At 38.7% G+C, this 24,009-nt stretch overlaps 1 protein-coding gene and 1 pseudogene across 1 annotated transcript; one reads left to right on the forward strand and one right to left on the reverse strand.

The window, feature by feature from the left end:
* The first annotated feature begins 313 nt into the window (after nt 1–313).
* On the forward strand, nt 314–688 carry LOC149076606 (prefoldin subunit 1 pseudogene; annotated as a pseudogene).
* Nucleotides 689–2,236: 1,548 nt separating this feature from the next.
* On the reverse strand, nt 2,237–21,156 carry LOC149076607 (organic cation transporter protein-like). Its single transcript, XM_089244227.1, has 12 exons — nt 20,682–21,156; nt 14,222–14,517; nt 12,794–13,009; nt 11,684–11,787; nt 11,352–11,506; nt 10,900–11,068; nt 10,366–10,516; nt 9,949–10,040; nt 6,443–6,657; nt 5,960–6,141; nt 5,702–5,841; nt 2,237–3,087 (listed from the first exon to the last, which is right to left on the reverse strand). Exons 2-12 carry the CDS (start codon nt 14,432–14,434, stop codon nt 3,024–3,026), a joined length of 1,701 nt encoding a protein of 566 aa, XP_089100353.1. The 5' UTR covers nt 14,435–14,517; nt 20,682–21,156; the 3' UTR covers nt 2,237–3,023.
* Nucleotides 21,157–24,009: the final 2,853 nt, after the last annotated feature.

Genomic DNA, 24,009 nt, shown 5'->3' on the forward strand with positions numbered 1-24,009 from the left:
GAAAGTTACCCGATTGATTTCACCGAGGTTAATTCATGAAATTTTATTATACTTTCTTCCCTGGAAATCACGTGCTTCGCTGGATTGCATAAAATGATCGAGTCGCGACTAAAATGAAAGCAGCAGGATGCGTAATATATACACGTACTCCGACTGACACTTTGAGGTAAACAGCAGTTTCAAAGGCTTCAAAATCTTTGTTCGATCGGAAGCGGATTTCAATCGTACGGAAATTGTGTTTCGCCTCCAGTAATTTAAAGTTGTTTCCTTTTCTTTTGTGCGAGTTTTTATTGGAAAATAGTCAAATCATATAATGGAGGAGAGTTTCCCCGTGGATATGGAGCTGAAAGCAGCTTTTCAGGAGATGCAGATTAGGCTCTTGGAAACGACTCAGAAGGTAAAGCTGGCCGACATGCAGATCGAGCACCTGAAGAACCTGATGGATCGGGCAAATTACGCCAAGAAGCAAGTGGACGCGATAGCCGACGGTTTGACGTACAAGCAAATAGGGCGCATGTTTCTTCTCGGTACCAGGGAAGGCACCATCAGGTCGCTGAACGAGAAGATAAAAGCCGCCACGGACAAGATGAAATCGCTTCAAGCCGACAAAACCAAGAGCAGCGCCGAACTCCAGAGGTGCGAAAACGATTTGCGAGACCTAGTCTCTGTCAAGTTGCCCAAAGACTAAACACGCGTGTATCGTAGCCTTTTTGAAAAATATTTCCATGTCCTGTGTGCGTTCATTTCACATGTTGATTGAATAAACGTAATTGGTGTTATTATTCAATGAGTTTGAGAGACTGGTTGCAGTACATTCGCGTATTTTATGCATAATCCTTCGTGATTCCTAATTCGGGACCGAGTTATACAGGGTGATAGCAAGAGGCGTGTTTATATCTAGCTCGGCTATAGACCAGGAACGGTAAGTTTGGAGGTGCGGCAAATTTGAGGGGGGCGGGCAAATTGAGTTCAAGAAAATTAGCAGAATGGGAGAAGGGTGGCAGAATTTCTTTACTCTCACAGGCCATAATATCATAATTACGCCTCTGCTGACGGACAAGGTAAGTAAGTGACAGAAAGAGTGACCTAGGAAGTTTGCAAGCATGTGAGTGACCTAGAGAGCAGGGGAGCAGGTCAGTGACCAACCAAAAGAAAGACGAGGAAGTATGAAGGCAGGTGAGTGACCAAAAGAATAACCTAGAGAGTGTTTGAGCATAAGAGTGACCTAGAAAACGAGGAACCAGGCCAGTGATCGCCGTAAGCCTGGTCTAAAGAGTGAGATACTAGTTCGGTGAGTGACCAAATGAATGACAAAGATAGTGTACAAGTATGTGAGTGACCAAAACAGTGACTTAGAGACAGAGGCACATTTACGGGGGGAGCTGAGTGGGCCTTGGGCCGCAAATTAGAAGAATGAGTTTTCGGGAAAATCATACTAGAACGGGAGAAGGGTGGTAAAGTGTGTGTTGTGTCCGCCCGCAGGCGGCAAAACCATAAATCCGCTTCTGGTGATCAGAAATGATTGGAGTGGTTTCGTGATTTGTTCCGAGGTGTTTCACGAAGAGTGTCCGAAAGAATAAAAATTCTTGATTGTTTCTGAAAATTAGAATGAAATGTGGGGAAAAATCAGAAATGGAGGAAATCATGTTTGTGAAACCTCCACAAAAAATATCAATTGGTAAAATATAAAAAGTGTGTGTATATATATATATATATATATATATATATATATATATATATATATACATATATATATATACATATATATATATATATATATATATATATATATGGTCCACTATCGAAAAACTTCAATTAGTGTAATTTCGCTTGCAATTCTACTGAAAAAAATTCACCACGAGATATTTGGGGGTGGGGACTCGCAGAGGCATCAGTGGTTGAAGAACGTTGATTTTGTTTTTGTGTCTTTTCTAATTCCTGAATTTTTTTTAGGCTTAAATATTTTAGCTCGCAATCAAAAATGTCTTGCTTGGCGGATTTCCGTTGAAATAGGGCGTATCCGAACGGAATTCCGCCAAGAAGCTCATGAAAAAGATTGAAATGTTTCTGGAATGTGGATTAAAGAGATCTGTAAGACTGAAATAGAGCCCTTTTCCATGTACGGAGAATGCGCAATTTTCTCTTTTCAATCAGCGACGAGTGAATCTATTTCGTATCAAGCTCGAGTATCAGACGCCACAATTGAAAAATAAGAAAACAAATTGGAATTTTTTTTTGTATAATACAATTTCGATTTATTGCAGATTTCAGAGAGTTCATGTAGCGCCATAAAATGATGTGGAAACTTCCGTAAATGAAGATTATTCTAATAAATTTTAATGCATCAACTTTTTCGATAAATATCAGCATTTTATTCAAGCTGTTTTTGTAATCGAAGAAAAATATCTAAATAAATATGTACAAATCGATTTCAATAATGGAATACAGTCAAGTTCAAAAAATACGAATATTATTTTCAACTGGGAGTGGGGGGGGGGGGGGGTCACGAGAGATAAGTAGGGCTCGCGTAGAGAACCCAGTCAGCATCAAACGACTGATGATGTCCCAACAGGAACTGCCGATGTAGGCTTTGCCCTGCAGCATTCGGGTCGACCCTTTTATCAATCACACAGACACAAGCAACACTGATGATTTCGATAAAAAAAATATTGAAAGTTATAAACCATATTATAGTTGAAAAAAAATTAGTTGCGGTATATGTGTGTGTGCCATACGCAATACACGTATCACATCTGAATGCACTCGAATGTTTGGTCATTTTGAAAGAGCACTTCCTGCGTGATGAGATTGAATGTCTATAAAATGCCACAAATAATAGAGATCGCTCTTTTGCCACAAACACACGCCAGAAACGATTCCTACAAACTAGAAACCGGCATCTGCCTCCGGCGTTTTTTGATCCCAAATGCTTTTGTTTCAGTTCTTTCTTTATTTTTTTCAAGAAAAATCGGGTGAGATGTCCGCAGAATACATGAACGAGAACATCGATGTAGTGAGAAGGCTTAAACTAGCCCATTCCGCATATGCACGCCGTTCGTCCCGTCTTTGGTCAGCTTTGGCTTCTTTCTACACAGTTGATGGAGAAAAGGGGAAAAAAAGAATATAATATATATATTATATAAATTCACGCACACAAACACACACAAAATTCCTGGAATGCGGAACACAATGTTTTTAAAAAATTTCGAACCTTTTCTCCCTGAATTGATGTAAACTACACACAGAACGATAATATATTCCAGAAATACTTATCTCCCTCATTTGCTGGGTGAACTGTCCTTTCTGTATATAGTAAACTCTCAATATTTGTGAGAGATACTCAAAATTTTAGTTACTCGGATCCATCCTCGGGCAGTCTTAACAGCATCGTGGCACCCGCGCACGTTGATGTTAACAGGCCCTCGTACCTGGTTGTAAGTACCAGCCTACCAATAAACATACTTAATCATAGTACCAGATCTCATTATCACGGAGTGCCCAGTGATCCCAAGGCGCGAATGCGAGCTGATCTCCCGTTAAAAAGTCTAGCCACAGAGAACAACAGACATACAATGGTACAAATATCCAATTATTACACTTCACTTCTGTGACTCGCGAACTATTACTTCAAGATTCGTTCACATGTTTGGCAAGGCTTGAGAAGATTGTTTTCTGCTTCTGTTGAAGCAGGGCCACGCCTAGGCCGGGTTCACACGAGCGATACAACCTGCAACTCGATTAAAAAAAACCTGCAATTCAGGTATTTAGATTTTTACAGGTTTTTTAACCAATCCGCGTCGAGTTGCGGGTTGTATCGCTTATTGCATCAGTCCAGTGTGCATTCTGACTTAACTAGACGAAAGGACCCTAGGGGAAAAAACATTGTGAAACCTTTGCGAAGCGAAGCGAACAATTTTCTCCAATTTCTTATACTACTCTATTTAGATTTTTATGAACGTTTCCATTGGTGAGGTGTTGCCATTTTTTTAAACACGCATGGAAATAAATAAACAATAAATAAAATAATAATTATTATTATATATTATAATTAATTTTCTTTTCACTTTCATTGCTGTGAATGCAGGCCTGTCTAAGCAAGAGGCCCGGCAGCCTCGACTATCGTGCACTCTGTGTTGAAGAAGGAACAAAAAAAAACCCCAAAAAAATCATATAATGGATTGAATGAGATAAACGGAATCACAGAATCGACGTAACATTGAAACTGCAACAATTGTTGCTGAGATAAAAAAAGCTATCTTATCAACCCGTAGAGGAGAGATTATTAGAAGGAAAAAGGCAATAAAAAAAACAACGTAATTTCTAACACGAAGGAAACTATTATCAATCGCAAAAATACGACTATGAGGGTTGGTTCCAAGAGTTTCCGTGCTTCAAGTATTCCTTTGAAAATGCGCACTCCCCTTTGTATATTGTACCATACGTTTTGCAATTGTTATTACAGTCGAATCACGTTAAGACACCTTAACCGATAGATAGAAAGAGTTCGTTGTTTACACGTTGACATTAAACGACATCCACGGGACAAGCATTCAATTCGCATTGAACAAATTCGTCTTAACGAGATTCGACTGTACTTCACTCGCTTTGCCGCTATCAATGGTTTTTTTGCTTCAATTTTCTTCATTATTTCGTTACTAACTTGACACACAACGAAACTAATCAGTCCAGGTACTAGTGAGCTCTTGTATTCTTTACGACTAACAGAACCATTGAAACGTTCCAGGTTGTTATGCCGTGACCGCTTTTATAGCAAACGTTTTGTCCACTACTTCGACTAACATACTCGACCTTCCGAGGAGGTCACACCGTCTACTTGCCCACCATCACCGAGGATGTTCACGGCATCAGTGGATGGAACTTTTTGCTATGATAATGACCCAATCACGGCAGGGAATAATAACCCGGAAAATTTCAATAATTGCGTAATCAGTCAATGCTTACTGACTGCTGAAAGTTTACTATGAATTGAATCCATCATACATGAAATATCATATTTGCTGAACCCGTAAAGATGTCTTCACACACGAGACCTAATGATTTTCCCAATAGAAAAAAAAGTGTTGGAGGGAGGCACTTTTTTTGACATTCTTTCACGACCCAATCATTTGGGGAATTTCCTGAGCAACACTCGATTTTTTAGAGTTAGATTTATTGTACAGGATTTTTTTCTTTGTTTGTGTGCATAGAGGCTTGGATTGGAATTTGGATTCATTAGCGCAAGGACCATTGTGTGCGTAGGCATCATATACACACTACATCAGTATTTCTGAACCAGTGGTCCGTGGATTTCCCCGTGAGTAGTTTATTAGGGGTCCGCGAAATCATTCATTCATTTTTTCATTCATATAAATAACATATTTTCTACTGTGAAATTGTGATTTATTCAGTTTTTACGATAAAATTCAAGTTATAAAAAACAATACATCTTGTGCCCCAGGCGATGACGGAAGGGAGCGCCGAATGCACCCTTTAACTGCTTCTTCTACATTAGATGGGGGCGCAAAAATGCGTTCTTGCCCCGGTTGCCAAAGTATCTAATTGCGACCCTGCTTGGAATGTATGTTGGAAAGAGACTTCGTCAAGAAGCATTAACCTTTACTATGGGAGGTCGCGGCCCACGACAATAAAAAAAGGTTGGGAAACAATGGACTATATCGTAGTGATATTATGACAGAAGTACCTTCCAAACTGTTCGCCCTCTTCCAATGTGTCCGGTAGCTTCTTTCCTTTGGTTTCTGGCAACCAGAACAAAATCAGTCCGCTTAAAATAGACAGTGCTCCGGGAATGGCTAGCGGCACGGACACGTGAGTCACGTCAGCCTTCAGAAAAAAAAAAAATTAAAAATGTATACTAAGAATAGAGCAAAAATTAAAATTATTCAGTTTCATTCGGCATTTTGTTAGACATCGAGAGATGGTCTATGGTCAATATACGCACCCACTGTTTTATAAACGGTGCAGTTAAGGCCCCTACGCGAGCCCACGTCGAGCTCGATCCCACTCCTACGTTCCGGACAACAGTTGGGAACACCTCGGCGCTATAGATGTAGATGATATCAAAAGATCCGGAGTTGAAGAACTTCCCGGTCATTGATACTGTTATGGCGAGCCACGTCATTTCTAAATGAGAATAACAAAACATTATTATGTTGATTAGTTGTAGTAATGCTATTATCTACACCAGTGGTTCTCAACCTTTGGGAGCCCGCGCAGCCCTGTTGGTTTCTTTTTTCTTTCTTTTTGTGAGTGGAAAGTCCAGTGATACACACGACTAATGGGGAAACAAATAGGTGAAAAATGACAGCGATTCACACGTGGTTCGATTTGAAGGATGGCCGCGGCCCAGCGGTTGAGAAACACTGATCTACACACTAATTCATTTCTTTATGCACTTGTATTTTTATGGAATTACCGTCTTTACCTTCGGGCACAGGTATCATAAGTAAAAGGCACAGCCCAGCGGCGACGTTCGTGATGGTGAGCGCTCGTCGGTGGCCGATTCTTTTGCTGAGATACATGAATATGATGGTGGCCGGTAGTTCGACTGCGCCGCATATGAAAAACGTCCAGTACGGATCACCTCCGAGATCGTTCGTATTCCAAGAAAGTGCGTAGTATATGTACGATATTATAAACCTGCGATCGAGAAATGATTATCATAATTATCTGGCTTCCTCTTGTATTCTTTTGTGTTATGTTTTCATGTTGTATTCATACAGACATCATTCCCCCCAATCGACGGACGGTTTTCAAAATGGTGACAGATAATAAAGTCATTCTTACGGAGTATGAACGTGATAAGTCAAGAAATTCAGCTACGCCATTCATGATGCAAACAAAGGGTTGTATAGTTATTGAAATAGAATAAAAATAACTTTTTATATGGACCAAAAACCCAATTAGGAAGTTGTTGCACTGTCTGTCTTGCTGCCAACATAAAACATATCCACGTTTCTAAGTACAATATTCGCAGAGGTATCTGAATTAAAAAATCAGAGCAAAGTTGGGATAGAAAGCGTTGTCCGACAGTTTTTGCTGCGTTCTTTCCCAACTTTCCTCCGATTTTTGAATTCAAATATCTCAGCGAATATCGCACTTGAGACTGCATCAGGAGAGACAAGGCAACAATTTTCTAATGGAGTTTTTGGGCACAGGATGTCCTTATAAAAAGTTAATTTTTTTTATTTCGATAATTGTACAACCTCTTCCAACATGAATAACGGAGCTGAATTTCCTGACTTCACTCATTTATATTCCTCAAGAATGACTTTAATATCTGTCACTGTTTTCTTGCTATTCCCATTTTGAAAGCCGTCAGCGGATTGTGGAACACTCTGTACATACAGGGGTCTGCATAGGAAAGTCCCTTTATCCTGGAATAACTCCCGAACCGTTGATCCTAGAAGCATACTTCCAATTGGAAAAAGTATCCAAATAACATTTTCTCACATACGTCATTCATATTGCAAGGGGTTGTATAATTATTAAAATAAAAAATTAACTTTTTACTCGGTCACCCTGTCCAGAAAACCCAATAAAAAAAGTAGATGCCTCTGTCTCCTTGAGGCCAACAAAAAAATTCCATGTTTCTTCAAGTGCAATATTCGCTTAGATATTTGAATTCGAAAATCATTGAAAATGATAGAAAGAACCCATAAACTAACAGACAAGCTCATTCTACGCTTCATATGCTGTTTTTTTCCTCATTTTCAGCGGTTTTCGAATTCGAATACCTCAGCAAATTAAAGAACATGGATTTTTTTTGGCCTCAGGAGAACGGAAGACGAGGCAACAACACTCTAATTGGTTTTTTAGGACAGGGTGACCGAATAAACAGTTAATTGGCTTATTTTAATAAGTGTGTACAACCCCTTGCAATATGAATGACGTATTTGAGGTCTACGCATTATTTGGATACTTTTGCCAGTTCGAAGTACATATATGGCTCTAGGATCAACGGTTCGCGAGTTATTCCAGGATAAAGGGACTTGCTTATGCACCCTGCATGATAATATGCGAGTTGCTTAATTCAATTCGAATTATAACAATGCGAGTCGTAATTTCCCGCCATGTTTCATTGATATTGATATCTTTGTGTATTTCTTGTCATGACCAAATGTAAAAAAGAAAAAGATTTAATATATTCTGCATGAAATTCAATGAGACAGGCAAAAAAGTGGTAACGTTTGTTTATTGGCTTGACGTTAACGGTTCTTCGAATTCACGTGCTTAGGTCTCGACTTGAAGGAAAAAAAGGGGAGAAAACATGGCGAGACGTTTACATATGGCGCATATGCTTACGCCAAAATTAAACTGCGATTTTTCTGGATTCTTTTTCTTCGGTTCAAAGATCGTGATGAAACTCCATCTGAAAGATCGATTTATCGATCTTTCCCAAGCTCACGAGATAAGGTTTTTAGGGGGAAAAAATTGGAGGGAAGAGCTTATAGAGGAAAAAAAATGAAATAGCCATTTGATCGAAAGTTCTGAACTCTGAACTGTGTCTAGTTAGAGTTCAAAATACCTTTCCCCAGACAATATATCTCTATCTCTCGAGATCAGTTAGTGAATGAAGGATTATCATTCATTCCCCCTCCCTTTGTTTATTTTGCCTTTGTGTTCCAAGAATTTTCTATCGAATGACTTTTTTTCCCGAGTTCAGTGTGGATGAGACATTATTCGAAATTCAAAAGTCAGTTTACATTGTAGAAGAGGTGTGTGTTTATAATATTAATGCATACAGTGTTTGTGCATTACAGGTATGTGTGCGGTCTTTATCTCATCACTGGTACAAGGCATTTTTGAACGCGTTTTGAGCATTTTTAAAATTGAGATCACACTTCTACGACGAACGATTCGTGAGATAAAGGCCGCATTAGTACCTACAGGACGCCCTTCAACATCATAATAATGTTTGTTTCTGGTTGGCCATCGCTGTGTATACAGAAATAATACAGAAACGTATAGCTAAACTTTGAAAACTGATGACTGAGGGACTCGTGTTCTGGACTAAACGCGGTGATGCAATAATGTTTGGAGCATAAGCGGATACAGCCTCCACTTCCCCCCCCCCTGAACGAGGGAATCGCCGGAAGTATGCATAGAACGGGGGGGGGGGTGAATATCCACCTCCATCCTGCCACCTAAGCCAATAATACAGTTTTCACTGAACGGGGAGGGGAGCGATCACTTCTCTGTATCCGCCTATGGCCGGACATATAGTGAGGCGACCACGAGGTACGGGAGTGCATAATGGAGACTAGCAACGAAAACAATTGTATTTTTTTGTTCTAAACCGCACATACTCAAGAAGAAGAGAAGGAAGCACTCAATGAGGTGCAGGATTCGAACAATCCAGTTTGTTTTCACCTCTAGGTGCTGATTTTCGCTATCTGCTTATTAGCCCGTTTCTCTCCTTTTTTTTTTCTTTCATTACACCCTTACATTTCAGAACCCCTCCGACCATATATTTTCTCTATCCTCCTTCTCTATGGGCGAACATATGTCGAGAATATGGGCGAGAATATGTCTCTTCCTCTAACCCTATGCATTTTTTTCTTCGTAAAAAGTTCGTAATTCTCATATAGCTTAACCTCTTTGCTCTACTATGACCGCAGCCTATGGTTTGGATTTATTTTCACACATATAGGCTACAAACTTAATCACCCGTATCCGATTCAGAGGCATTACGGTGTCGTCCCGAATCGCCGTGACACACCGGTTGGGAATCACAGCCCTATCATTGCCTTCAATATCATTTTATCCACAAAATATCTCGTGGTAATACGTCACCTCATTTTGGGAATCACTGTCGTACATCATTTATAAGATATAGATGCTAATGACGGTATACGAATCGACGAACAAAACACTGAAGTAAAAAAAAGAATAACACACGTATGTACATTTTTGGTTATTAATTCTTACCAGGCAAAATACATGCTGATAGTAATTATCCTGAGACGGGGTGTCCGAAGCAGATCTAGTACAGTTTCATTCCTTCCACTTTGCTGTCTTTTCTGTCTTAAACACAAATAATCGTCGGTTAATCGTAAAGAAATCGATGAATCACATTCATATATGTATGTATGTATGTATGTATAATTTTATTGCATAACAACGATAAAAAAAAATACAAATTAGTGAAAATGTTTTCATCGAAACTCATTGTCAAAATGGTAAACATGAAAATTTTGTGATTACATATCATATATTCAAAAAAATATGAATATATATTTTTCAGTATAATTTTCAGTATATAGTATCCGAAAATTAAAAAAACAAAAAAACATAATGTCTGATATTGTATTGAAATGAATATCGTGAAAGATTGAAAATTTTCACCTCAGAAGCTACTTGTCTTATGAAATCCGTTATCGCCCCTTTAGCCAGCTTGAGATCTTTTCGATTCCTTTCCGCAGCTTTCATGAGAACTTTCTCGAGTTCGGAATATTTGCCGTGTATCATCAGCCACCTTGGCGTTTCAGGCACGACCCTATACAGACAGAATTCTGTTTTAGGTGCATCTCAAAAAAATTTCGAACAGTTGTGTCAGCATAGAAATTACCTCCCAAGCATGACCCAACCCACATGGGTAAAGGGATAACATCCCGAAAGGGACAGAACTCGGGTCTTGTCTGGTATGACAGCATAGAAATCACAAAATGCTTTGACGCTCTCTGCGGACAAATATTGGGGAAACCGATTCGCATTCGCTCTTCAAAGTTGGAGAAAAACAGAAAATTAATACCAACCGGCTATTAGTGAACGTGGGAAATGAAATGAACCTGGACTTTCGAAAAGCGAACGATTCCCGCACGATCGCATATGGCGGATTTATCAACTATTACAGTATGAAGTTTCTGAATTTTAACTTACCAGAAGACGCTCAAGAGCGCCAGCCACGGTACTGTAATAGTAAACTGCAACCAAAACCAGCTGGGTATCAGCCAAGCGATCCCCGGTAGTAACATATAGGCGAAAACGAATCCTAACTTGAACAGGAAGCAGTAAACGGAACGGTATTCTGCGCTCACCATCTCGGTGACTACATTCGAAAAATAAATTATAATAATAACTTTTACATGCTATAACAAAATATTATTGCATCACAATATAAGAATCTACAGTAAGTCGGAATCTACACAGATAATAAGAAATATCTGACATTCTAAGTGGAATGTCAGAAACACAGGTTTAATTGTAAAGATTGTTCGTCTTGATGTCTATTATCACACCCCACTCCCCTATTGTGTTGAAACACATAGTTAACGAATGCCCTGTATATATGTGTATTATTCACATGACTTTAGTTTAAAATCCACACTCACGGACAACGTACGAAACCGTGAAAACAGAGGTCAGACCAAGTGCGACGAAGAAACGAAGAACGATGAACATGACGAAGTTGGTGCACAGCAGAGTTATGAAAGCGGCAATCAGAAAAACGATCAAGCAAACGATCACAATCGGGCGTCGACCAAACCTTAGGGAAAAATATAAAAAAAACAAATAATATACTATAAACGACCGTTAAAAATGTCACGATTTATATATATATATATACTGCATATTTTTTTTTCTTTTTTTTCTTCAAAATCAGTAGATGCACAGTTTAAAAAAAATTAACGGGAGGAGGGGGAAGGGAGATTGTAACCGTTACCTGTCGGACAGCTGACCACAAAGTACGACCGATACCAGAAATCCCGCCATATAGACAGTTTTGGCCATCGAAATCATCCATTCCCTATGACACACGAGATCAAACTGCAAAAATAAAAAGAAAAACACGATGAAACATGATTTTAAATTCGTACAAAAAAAGGGGGGGGGGAATCCTCCCCTTCGAAATCAGAGAAACAGCGAATTAAGTCCCATTAAATCAATCAACGAAGTTTGCTCCAAGACTTTTAATTTCTTTGCGTACTGAGACGAGATATCTCGTCTCGGACCAAATGGAAAAAAATATAGTCGAGCTCTCCCTCCTTTCTTTTCCTCGAATCGAGACTCTTTATTGCTAACCATATAAAAGATTTGTTTTTTGAACTGCTTTATCCTCCTTTACCTCAGCATTATTATTGTTCTTTTCCCACTCGCTGAGTTATGACGAGTAAAAAAATATACAGAGGAAGGTATATATGTTTTTATATAGGCAGGAAGAAGAGAGGAGCAAGAATTGAAAGCCTGTTCCACTCTTTCATTCCTACCCCCATTTCCAACAAAGATACACTTTTTTAGATGCATCACTGTTGCCAAAAGCATGTACGTAAAGGACTAATTCGCTCTAACATTTGGTCTTTGAATTATGGCATGTCATCGAGAAGAGATAGATAGCGCAGAAGAGATAGATGATCCGTAATTTTATCTTTTACGCGATAATTCCGAGGCACTGTACAACCATTTCAGGTCTCGCCTCGACCAGTATCATAAAATTAAAGCCATTTTTAATATTGTGACAAAAGTTTTATTGGGGAATACATTCCTTTTGCTTGATCAGCAATCAGTTTGTAGATTGCGAGCCCTATTTCAGTAGATTTGTCAAACTCAATTGGACAATTAATTTGTTATAAATATTTTCTAAATAATAATACAACGGAAAAAGAAAGCATCGAAAAAAACCACAATATCAGATGGGGTTGCCAGTTATTATTATTTTTTTCTTTTGCACCTAAATAGAAAAAAAAATGCATTCACGTTGAATCGAAGAGGAAATGAAGATAAAGCGGATCACAGGGTATAAATATGCTTATCTCTCACAGGTGTGTAAACTTACCTCGTCGACCATGGTAGCACGATAAGAAGAAACGTCGTATTCCCAAGATTCGCAGCTAGCTGCTGAACCGTCGGGGGTTCGTTTCAAGCCGGACAGAGTAGAATAATTGTCCTTGGTCAGCACGTAACACCTACTTGGGACGAGGACACCTCTCCTGTACTCCAGAGGCAGGCTGTGATTTCTCCAGTGCTCGGCGCTCATGTTTGTCGCTAGTACCTTAACAGATAGGGGAAAAAACCTATTCATCGATATTATTCAAGTTCATATAATTCATTTATTTCATTTTTGGGTATGTCCCGATTCTCAGAGAAATGAGATTTTGCGTGGGCGAAAACTCGTGAACAGGTTTACACCTTGTAGTTATCGTTGACGCGTAGCATTTAATACAGAATATCCTGTAGGTCCTAATTCGGTTTTTAACTCACTAACCGTTCGTTTTAGAGGTATGTTTCCGATTTAAAAAATACTCAAAAAGTGTTCAAAAATTACTCTGTACCAGTTTTGAGAGAGAAATTACAGTGTATCACAAAATAAAATTTTTTTATACGGGCTCTTGTCGTCTAACTTCCAATTGCCAAGTTAATGTCCTGTCCCTTCTGAGCCCACCAATATATATAATGTTTTTAACTGCAATATTCGCTGAGATATTTGAATTCAAAAGCAGAGCATTCAAATGAGCTTGTCCGTTAGTTTATGCCAGTCTTTCTCACATTTTCTCCAACTTTTGAATTCAAATATCTCAGCGAATATTAAAATAAAAACCGTGGGGTTTTTTTTGTTGGGCCTCAGAAGTGACAGGACATCACCTTTTTAATTGGAAGTTAGAGGACAAGAGCCCGTATAAAAATTTAATTTTTTTTATTTCGTGGCACACTGTATTTTCACTCTCAAAACTGGTACAAGATGATTTCGGAACACATTTTGAGCACTTTTTAAACTGGAATCATTCCTTTACGAAGAACGGTTGATGAGATAAGTGCCGCATTAGCACTTACAGGACACCCTGTATAATACTGATCAAGTGACTTTGTATAACGTCAGACCTTAATAACGTCTATTAATTTCACTGTTATCTCGCTAATAACAAATTCGGCTAACTGGTTATCAAGTAACCTCTCCTATGGAGTAATTTTTGTTCTGTCTTAAAGCTGGTATTACACTATAAAAATTTACATTATTAAAAAACACTTAAAGCTGGCATTACATCAATAATATCATCGGTTACATTCGAGCAAATGTAACCGATAAGCTTATTGGTTGCATTTGTCAAGTTTTATGAAAGAATTTTCATAAACATTTTACAGTGTAATACTGTCTCAAGGGATGTGACGTTACACCGAGATCAGATTGTACTTTTACTGCGCAGATAATAGGATAGTTTTGATTGTTCAAGATTGATTAGTAAACGGTAAATCTCGATTTACTTACCTCGGGTGGTCTTGCGCACCAATGGTCGATATTAGGGGCGAAAAATGTCATGATCAAGTTATGCATGCAGTGAGGTGCAGCACAAAAGAAAAAGAAAGCGAAGATTCCGAGCTGCCATGGCCCGTGACCACCAACGATATCCGTAAATTCTTTACATTCGGTAACTTTACCTTTGTTAACGCCCATAGCGGAGTCGTTGTTGTTCGTCTTCATCACTGATATCTAAGATAACTGAAATGTGCGATGAATGACAATGCACTCTGCCCATTCAACAGATTTGCATATAGTATATGAATCTGTAGGAACAACGACATAGAGAGTCAATTAGAAAGTCACAATTAGAAAGTCACAATTAGAAAGTCACAATTAGAAAGTCACAATTAGAAAGAAAATAAATACAGTAAAACCTGTCTCCAACGGAATCGCAAGGGACCGAGATTTTTTTCCGTTGAACACAGGTTCCGTTAAAGACAGGTTTTACTGTAATAGTAAAATATCAACAAGCACAATATAGATAAAGGAGTTCACACGATCAACAATCTCGCGACATGCTTTATAAGAGGAATTCCAATTGACTATTGAAGGAGGATAAAATAATACGCGACACGCGGTGGAACTAGAGGGTGTGTTATTCTGCCATTAGTATCAAAGCCGATAAACTGTCTTCGTGTACGAAATGTTGCTACAATTAACAGCTAAATGCTGTCGTGTAGGAAGAACAGTAATCGTGAAGAACCTTGAGCGATCACGATGAGCAAATAACAAAAATATCAAGCGAAGTCAAACATCTCCATCACTGGACAAGGTGACAGCTTACAAAACATGACACGAGTTTAATGGTACACAAGACGTGACAGTAGGATTTATGAACGACAATCTATGCATTTATTCACATACATTCATTTCTGAGGAATTCCATTGCTTGTACACGCGTCAAATAAAAAAAAAACTAGAGTAAAGGTTTAAATAAAAAATTACAAATTGCAAAGAACAAAACCAAATACAGTATTCATCTCCCGTAGAAAAATATTATTAAATTTCGATATTTCTTCGTGTAGTCTTTTAAAGCAAGGAACTTTCTCTAGAATTATATACCGAATATGTACACTCTCGTATATAAGCCGAGTTTTTCTGTTCAAAAGTCCGTTCCGAAATTGCGGGTGGGGGGGGGGGGAAGAGGAGGAGGAGGAACCGTCTAAAAAACGGGTCAGTTTTTGCTGAAAAAAAACCAACTTTGCCCGCGTTGTGGTTTCGTTGAACTTTTGATTTCGTCTAAATTTTTTATATGTATAGTATTAAAAAAAAAAGATCAATAGAATTAAAGGTAGTTGAGGGAAACGCTTGTTAACTCACACTTGTTAATAAAGTGTGTTTTGAAGAAGTTCTGTCCGTGCTTTCGCTCTCTTTTCAACGCCACGTTATAAACTTAAACGCTACATAATGACTTTTGAGTTCATTTGGGTTTCCCATACATTTGAGTTATTCCTAAAAGTGAGATCATCATCGTAGTTCAAATTATTATCCTTTATTTTACCGAAGTTGAGATTATCTTAACACAGAGGTCTTCAACCTTTCTCTAGTCACGAGCACTGCCTGTACCCGTCACCAAAAGACGAGCACCCTTACCGCAAGTTTACCATATCAATGCATGAAATCAGAATGATTTCAATCCTTGAATGCAATTTTTACGAGATCCTTTAATTGGAACGTTGATCAAGTGCTCGCGAGCACGAAATTGGACACGAGCATCGAGCACTCTGGGTACTTTAGGGAGCACCGTGGTGCTCGCAAGCAATGGCTTAAAGATGCCGTGATGGGTCGATATACTAGGCTCAGAATGCACTACGTAAAGGGAGTAATTTATTCCGCCCACCTCCCCCACCATTGTCCTTCTCGAAAAACATAGTCTATAACTTTTTTGGATTGACATGGCCTTAGTGTCACTTTGTGCGACTGTTGTTTTTCTTTTCTCTCCTTGATTTCTGGCAGAATATCAGAGAGAAAGAGAATCTTTTTTGTTTCTTTTTCAGATCACCATCAATGACCGAGTTCTAGGCCAAGGATGCGCCGGAAAAATATAATCTGCCGACAGAGAGAGTATGAACAAAAGAGTCAATTGCGAAAAAATATTTGGTGAGCATTGCATAAGTTTGATATACCAACTGAAAGATTTATTGTTTGAGCGGTAACAAAGTAAGAGAATGGGATTTCAACACCTTCAAATTAATGACACCGACGAGAATATCTAGAGCGCTTCCACTTACATTACATCCCAAACTTAGAGGACTCTAATATCACCTTAAACTATCCATGAAAAAGAGTCTGCAAACCACGCAGATGGCTGTGCTTCACTGCAGATGTAAGTGTATAATTACATCCTTTGTTGGCTGAAAGCAATTTACCCCTTGACATTTATTAGAACAATAACATCAGTGATTGAAATTCGCAATTTTTGCCGTTTTTTTTTTCGTGCTAAAATATGAAGGGAAAAAGGGGAAGAAGAAAGCACCTGTTGATCTTTTTAATACCAAGGTAATCATGTATTCGAATAGGACAATAAAGTTCAAAGCTTATTCTGAGAAACACTACTTTTAATAAAAATCCTACAACATAATAAGAGCCAAATCTACGTTTTACAAAAACAGATGCGTAATCCCTATGCAGAAAAACAATGCACATAGTGCTAAACTCGATTAATTACGTAAACACCATAAGTTATGTAATTCACAAATTTATGGAGGAAATTTTAACTTGAAAAATGAAATTGACAAAAAAGTTTGAGAGGATGTGACGTAATATGATCCGAAAATAGAGAAGAAAAGAGTCGCAATCGCACGATATGGATTAAAGAGGCAGTGGTTCTGTCTCTCAAACTTCTTCCACCAACGACTCCCTTGGCCTTGTCATCGTTTATCCGCGGCTCCCCAGGAAAACGATGAATGGACACACATCTATGCCCCCCACAAGCGTGGGGCTGACAGGGCTCTAGCCCTAGGGCCCGGGACTATTCTTTTCAGTTTTTTTTTGTTTTCCCGATATGAATTTACTACAATGGGGCCCATGAAAAATCCGATCAAGGGTCAACCTAAAATCCTAGCCTATGGGCAGGGCCGGCTTTGGACATTTTTCAAGTGTAAACGAATAATATTTTGGTGATAAAAAAATTGCTCCCTTTCAGTTCGCACCCTATAAAATCGGCCCCTTTCTATTGGTACCTTCCGCGGCTACGTAGTTCACAGGATTGAAGATCCAGCCCTGCCTATGGGCCCTGTTGCAATATGTGGGGCTATGTACATATCAATACATCATCAATATATCGACTCTTCGCGATGCCCTTGACAGAGGTCGACGACGCCGCGACACACACACTTAGAGAACCACAGTATTAAGAAGATTACTGTCAGAAACTTCCGAGGACCCCTCCGAGGGTCATGCAATAGAACTAAATTTAACAGAATGAGTAATACCATCACTCGTTGCTGATAATTCCCCAGTGAATTACGTAATCGCTAATCGCATTTGAATCATCTTTTTCGATATCTGATGGATTCGGCCTGTATGTTAATCGTCGTTTCAGCGAAAAACGTAGGCCTCGCTCCATTTGTTTTGACCGACACCAATGTTTACAAAAAAGAAAAGTCAGGAGACCAAATCGATAAGGGGCTCTCTCTCGGGGCTTTTTCTTTTCATCTTTTTCCCTTGAAAATATGCAAAGTGTTTTTCTTCATTCATCTCCTCCGTATTTATAAACGACAAAAATTCAAAACAAACCTTTCCTATCACTTTTCGAAAAACTACAAATGAACTTTAGATGTTGATAAAACTGTCAGTTATTTCATTAAGTTAAAAGCCGTACTACAATTTAAGTTGATTAGAAACCGCGCATTTTTCTCGCTTTATGTGAATCGTTCTTGAAGCGATTTTGAAACCACATACTCGTTCAAAAATATCGGTGATTTTATCGTCAAGGAAAAGGGGCGATGAGTGAGGGCAAACTAGACCCTGTATTATAACGAGTCGCGGAATGACAACAGTATGGCATTCCAATGACGGCTCGGTTGTTATGGTAACTTGGGGCTGAGCTAGATGTTCAAAAGTGTCAGTTGTAGTCACGTTCGTAATGGATGTTGTCGCATTACTAGACACACTCCAACCCTGAATTTTCTAAAAAATTACCAAGGGACGATTTTCTCCAAAAATGCGGAGTTTTAAAAACTTTTTTTTATCCCATCGCCCCCTTGTTCAATTTCTTCTTCATTGCCCTCACCCCCAGCTCAAGTCAACCCTCAAGATCCTATACTAAACCTATAGCTTCTACCGCTTCCCCTGGAACATTCCACCACCCTTCCGGGGGCGATATTGCCCCCTTTGAGAAATCCTGCTCTAACGGTTTCGATATCTGCTACCTATTCAATAAGTTCCCTTCATCCAGACACACATTTAGTTTGTCAAGGTGCTTCCCTGTTTCAAGGAACGTTTTCATATAAACATGACAATATATTGAAATCATTCCAAGAATTGCATTCTTTTACCAGAAATTCTGAATTCTTTGTTCTCTTCAACTCGTTCATCGTTACACACTTGATTCCCAATAATCGGAACACAATCCCCCTTTGAACACTTCTTATGCGGCGAATTTCAGCTGTATAATGGTAAAATTGTTGACCGTTTCTTCTAGGAGCAACCATTTATTATATTGCAACCCTTTTTCAACCACATCCTCATCTCAGTGCCGTCTTAAGGCATGGGCCCACCCGGGCACGGCCCGGGGGCCTCAAGAGAAAAGGGGCCCACACAAAAATGAGATTAGGTTGAAATTTTCAAGAATTTGCCTGGTAGGGCCTCAGAAATATCACTTGGCCCGGGGGCCCATGATGCTCTTAAGACGGCCCTGCCTCATCTCATTCTTACCTTTTTTCCCCCTCTAATTTTCAAATATGTTTCCTGCCATGTTGTATGAACGTTACATGATAAAAACTATGATAAATCTGGTTATAATGCATTAGCGCCATTTATTATACATAATCGATGACCATTTTGGTAACTTTGATAAATTTTATTCATACATTGCGAATTTATCACATTCACCAGTGATTATGTTTAATCCCTAGCCCGTATTTGTAAATACATATGATAAATCGTCAATTACTTAAATTTACCGGACCCGTATGCATAAACTTCAGTTTAAGATGACTTCGATCTACCGATACGTTGGCTATATTTCCACATGTTGATAAATGCGAAAATTTATGACTGATTCATTATTCAACATAATAAGACTGATAAAAAATAAATACATAAAAAAAACATTTGTGCTTTGGTCTTCACACGCACACACACATTTTGCCTTAAGTTTTTATGGCAAACTTTGTGAAGCGCACGCACTAAATGTGGGCAAAATTAAGTCGTAAAATTAAAATACATATGATTTCTTTCATATTTATCAAGCTTACCAATTTCATTAGGAAATCATGCATAATCGTCGGCAAAAGGTCCAATAAAACGCCGTGGAAATTTATCAAACTTACCGGAACGATTGATTTTGGCTATGCATATAATTGCCGATTTATCACATTTACCGTAAACGTATGCTTATATCTTACGGTCCAAGTCCCTAGTCTGGACTTGCCGGTAACTTCGTACATGGCCCAGACTTCAGATGCGTCACCTTATGAAGTGACCAATCAGTTGCTGGACAGTTCGTGAGGACGTGACTTTGGACAAGGCTATAATATATATATACATTGGCTAATACTGTCAGGTGTGTAGGCAGGATTAACCTTCGGAAGTGGGGGAATCTCTTCCAGAGAAAATTTGAGTTGCTAACCTTCTAAGGCCGGGATTATACTATAAAAGTTTGGTAAAAGTTCTTTTATAAAATATGAAAAATGCAACCAATGATCCTACTGGTTATATTCTCGCAAATGCAATCGATACCCTTATTGGCTGCATTTTTAAAGCTTTATAAAATAACTTTTATCAAACTTTTATAGTGTAATCCTGGCCTAAGAGCATTTTAAATTAATGCAAATTAATATACATCGTAAAGGTATTTTTATGTTTTTACAAAAGAATATGTTAAATTTTTTATCGTCATGGGAATAGGAGGCTGTGCCCCGCTTTTGAAATATAGTATAATCTGGGTATTTTCCCAAACATTACTGCTTTTCTCAAAACACAGCTGAACTCATCTCACATAGGATGTCATGTAGAAGAATTTTTCCCTTTTGTAGCTCATATACGTTAAACGGGATTATCATCATCATCCTGTTTAGCTAGCTTCCAAATGGAAGAAGAAACGTTATGTATTTTAATGAGACATATGGAATGGGGGGGGGGGGGAAAGTAATAAAAAGATTCCATGATTTTATTTAACGAACCTGAATTTTAAAAGGAAAAAAAAAATGTTAAAACGCAATTATAGAAAAATCTCGTTAAAAGTAGATTGAACTTTACTCACTCGGGTTGGTTTTGAATTATAAGTAGAGAATTGTCGAAGTTACTGATAGAAATCTCTCAATTCTCCAAAGCTAAATATCTCCGCCTGCTTGACTTCGACGAAATCACCAAGAGTGTAAAACAAACTGTTGATTTCTCGGGAGCTACCATAGAAGTTCTTCTCCTCACGATGAATGGGGCGGGGGGAAAAGTTTTTTTTTTTTGAGTCAACGTGGTTTAGTTTGAATGCAGTTCGTCACTTGATGGACTGTTGGGCAATAATCCAATGTGAGGGTGCGGGGATTTCTATGCTTTCGTATGTATTTGCTCGGAATTGGGATCTTGTAGGTCTGAAGTAGAAAAGAGGGAGAAGAGGGATGTGTTTCTCTTACTGGTGGCAGATAATTCTTCCACTTTTGATTTGGTCCACTAAGGTCATCTGATATAAAAGACCTAGCACCATACACGCAACGATCGGATGTATGTATATACATCTTGAGAGGGTTGGCTGAAGAGCGAGCGCGTCCTCTCACCAGAGATATGAGATGGGGGTCCTTATAATTACCATTGTGGAAAAAGCAGATTTTTCTAGTTGGCCCCGATGAAGATGGCCTTGTGACCCTGATTTGTTTAGAGGAAAAAAAATATTTTATTTATTCCAAAAGACGTCGAGGATTTTTTTTAACCGCTCGTAAAGAGATTTCTGCTTGAAGTTCGTCACAGACGTTGGAGGCTAGAGGTTATTTTTATTATTATTGTTATTGGTGGCGTTTCAGCTTATGAAGGCCTTTAAATGGGAGCTGCGACGAATGTTTTCACATGCCCCAGAGAAGAACTCGTCATCCTTGAAATTTCGATTTTCACATTGTTCCAAAAGTTGTAGCATCCTCGACGCACACTGATTAGGTGTTCTGATATACACAGAACGACGAATAGTTAGTTACCAGGGATTTTCAGACTTTAAATAGTCTGAGGCGGAGCCTAGTTGAGGAGCCGAAAACTTTCCGGGGGAGGAGGGAAACCTTTATTTGTAATGCGCTATTCGGCCAGTGTCGTCTTAACCAGGGGGCCTCACAAAAACCAGATCCGTTTGAAATTTTCTAGGATTTACCGGGTAGGGCCTCCAAAACACCACTTGGCCTGGGGCCCATGATACTCTTAAGACGGCCCTGTATTCAGCAACTACCAAAAAAAAAAATAAAAAAACCAGTGAAAATATTTTCCTTAACTCTACCAAATATATAAAGGTCTATTCAGGTAAAACTCGCAACATATATTCTTAAAAAACGTGGGCCTTATTTCACTTACCTTAGGATTGCTTTTGCGAACCTTCAAGTGCAGGCCAAATACCAATGAAAAACACAGCATTAATTCGAACATATTAAATTGGTGCTGGGGTGTTTCCTAAATAGCTATTATTGCATGAAAAAAATTAGATACCAAGTTTACACATGTTCAAATCTACTTCATATACGGTACAGATTACATTCAACTGTGTCTCTTAAGGGGCCATTCAAGCATAGGCGGAGATAGACTTGGAAGTCTGGAGGGGGGCCCGATGATGTCAATTCATATATACATTAGATCAGTCAACTTCACTTTTGACACTGGGGGTGGGGGCCCGCCCTCCGTATCTCCGCCCACGCATTCAAGTATTACGTAAGCAGATTTTCAGCCATTTTTGACCCCCCTCCCCCTTGTCAGCAAAACACTGACCCCCGTCAGCAGCTTAGAATATTTCATATCTTCAAAAAGGGGTGGTTGATGACGTAAGCAGCCTTTAAACTCCCCTCCCCCATTGTCATCAAAAGTCAGCAAATCCGAACCCCCTCCCCTCGATGCTGACGTAATACTTAAATGACCCCTAGGGCGTATTTTAAAATGAAATATGGCACAGATGACTCGATATTCAGGCGTTTTTAGGTGAGTTTTCTTCAAGCATAGAAGAGAAAAACAAGCACACGTCGTTGCATGTCTGCGCGTAGTTTATATTACTCGTGGGACGGGCGGAGATACGGGAGGAGCGTGGGCCCCCCAGCGTCAAAGGTGGAGTCGACTGACCTAATGTATATATGAATTGACATCATCGTGCCCCCTAGACTTCTAAGTCTATCTCCGCCTATGATATTACTTGTATTTCAAAAATCTGTTTTTATACAATTAACTTCCAGTAATCTGGCACACCCTAGTCTGATATGTGCCGGATTAGCGAGTCTACTGTATAGATATCTTCTTTTCTCAGCCCACGCTAGTACGTCTCTACTCAGCGTATCAAGATATCAGTGCCTCTGTTATAATAAAAAGGGAATAGTTGTACTATGAAATATTTATGACCAAGGCCCGGATGTTGTTGCCCTAAAAAAAATCTTTAAAAATAACTTCAAAAAATGCCATCAAAATAATAAAACAGAAGTTCTCTTGAAAAACCGGTAATGCTCGAAGGTCGAAAGAAAAAGTTTGACAGCATCAAAATCATATGTATAAACTTTTTTCCCAACGTTTCAGTTCAATCATCAAAAATAACAATTTTTCTAATAAACGAGTTCCCCCCCCAGAGCAAACCCTGTGTATGCATATGGTTAGAAAGCCAAAAAGCATCTTTTATTTTCCAAAAAATTCAAGCATATTTTTTCACAAGTGATCTATGCAATCAGCATTCGTATAATTTTTTCAATGTTTTACATTGTCAGAAAATTTAAAAAGAAAATATACCGCGAAAAAGGCAAAAATACCTCAAAACTACAAAAATGCCTTAACAGTGGAAAAAATGCCAAAAAAAAAAAAAAATATATATATATATATATATATACACGCATGTAATTAACACCCAAGTCCTGGTTAAAACTGTTCCATCTACAGTACTCTTGCTTGGATTGTAACAGAACCAGCGTCCGATTCTCCTCTCTGATGGAGACAAAAACTTTTCTCTCCAAAGTTCATTTCATCATTCAGAAAGTCTCTTTGATGTACAGTATTTTTCGGAATAGTTTCGTGGGCCAATGGGCAATCCCCTACTTTCAAAAGTACTTTATGTATGTATAAGATAAGCAGAGTATTTTGTTAAAAAAATTGTTGCAAAATTGGGCAGGGGGAAGGGTTTATACACTGGTCTTTTTTTACAAAAAAAACATTTGATCTGCATTGTGGTTAAGTGGTATGTGTGGGAGGGGGGGGGGGGCTTTTAGGTTCATACACAACTACATACATTAAACTAATTTAAATCATTAAAAAAACCTATAGAAATCCTTAAAACCTGATTTGTGAGAAAAACATTCCACAACTCATCCGCAGACATCAGTATGTGCAGTATTATAGGTGATAGTGATAATTAGCATAATATGAGAATATTA

This window comes from Pholcus phalangioides, unplaced genomic scaffold, assembly GCF_987345545.1.
Source record: "Pholcus phalangioides strain wild (caught in Gottingen) unplaced genomic scaffold, Ppha-v1.0 ptg000015l_1, whole genome shotgun sequence".
NCBI lineage: Eukaryota > Metazoa > Arthropoda > Arachnida > Araneae > Pholcidae > Pholcus > Pholcus phalangioides.

Bases quoted from the DNA above. Each gene is read 5' to 3' on its own strand.
- LOC149076607 (XM_089244227.1), bottom strand. From the start codon at position 14,434: ATGAAGACGAACAACAACGACTCCGCTATGGGCGTTAACAAAGGTAAA. The intron at 13,010-14,221 runs GTAAGTAAATCG...CTATCTGTTAAG, and splicing joins GGTGCGCAAGACCACCCGAG to GTACTAGCGACAAACATGAG. The intron at 3,088-5,701 runs GTACTTCTGTCA...TCAACTGTGTAG, and splicing joins GAGGGCGAACAGTTTGGAAG to AAAGAAGCCAAAGCTGACCA.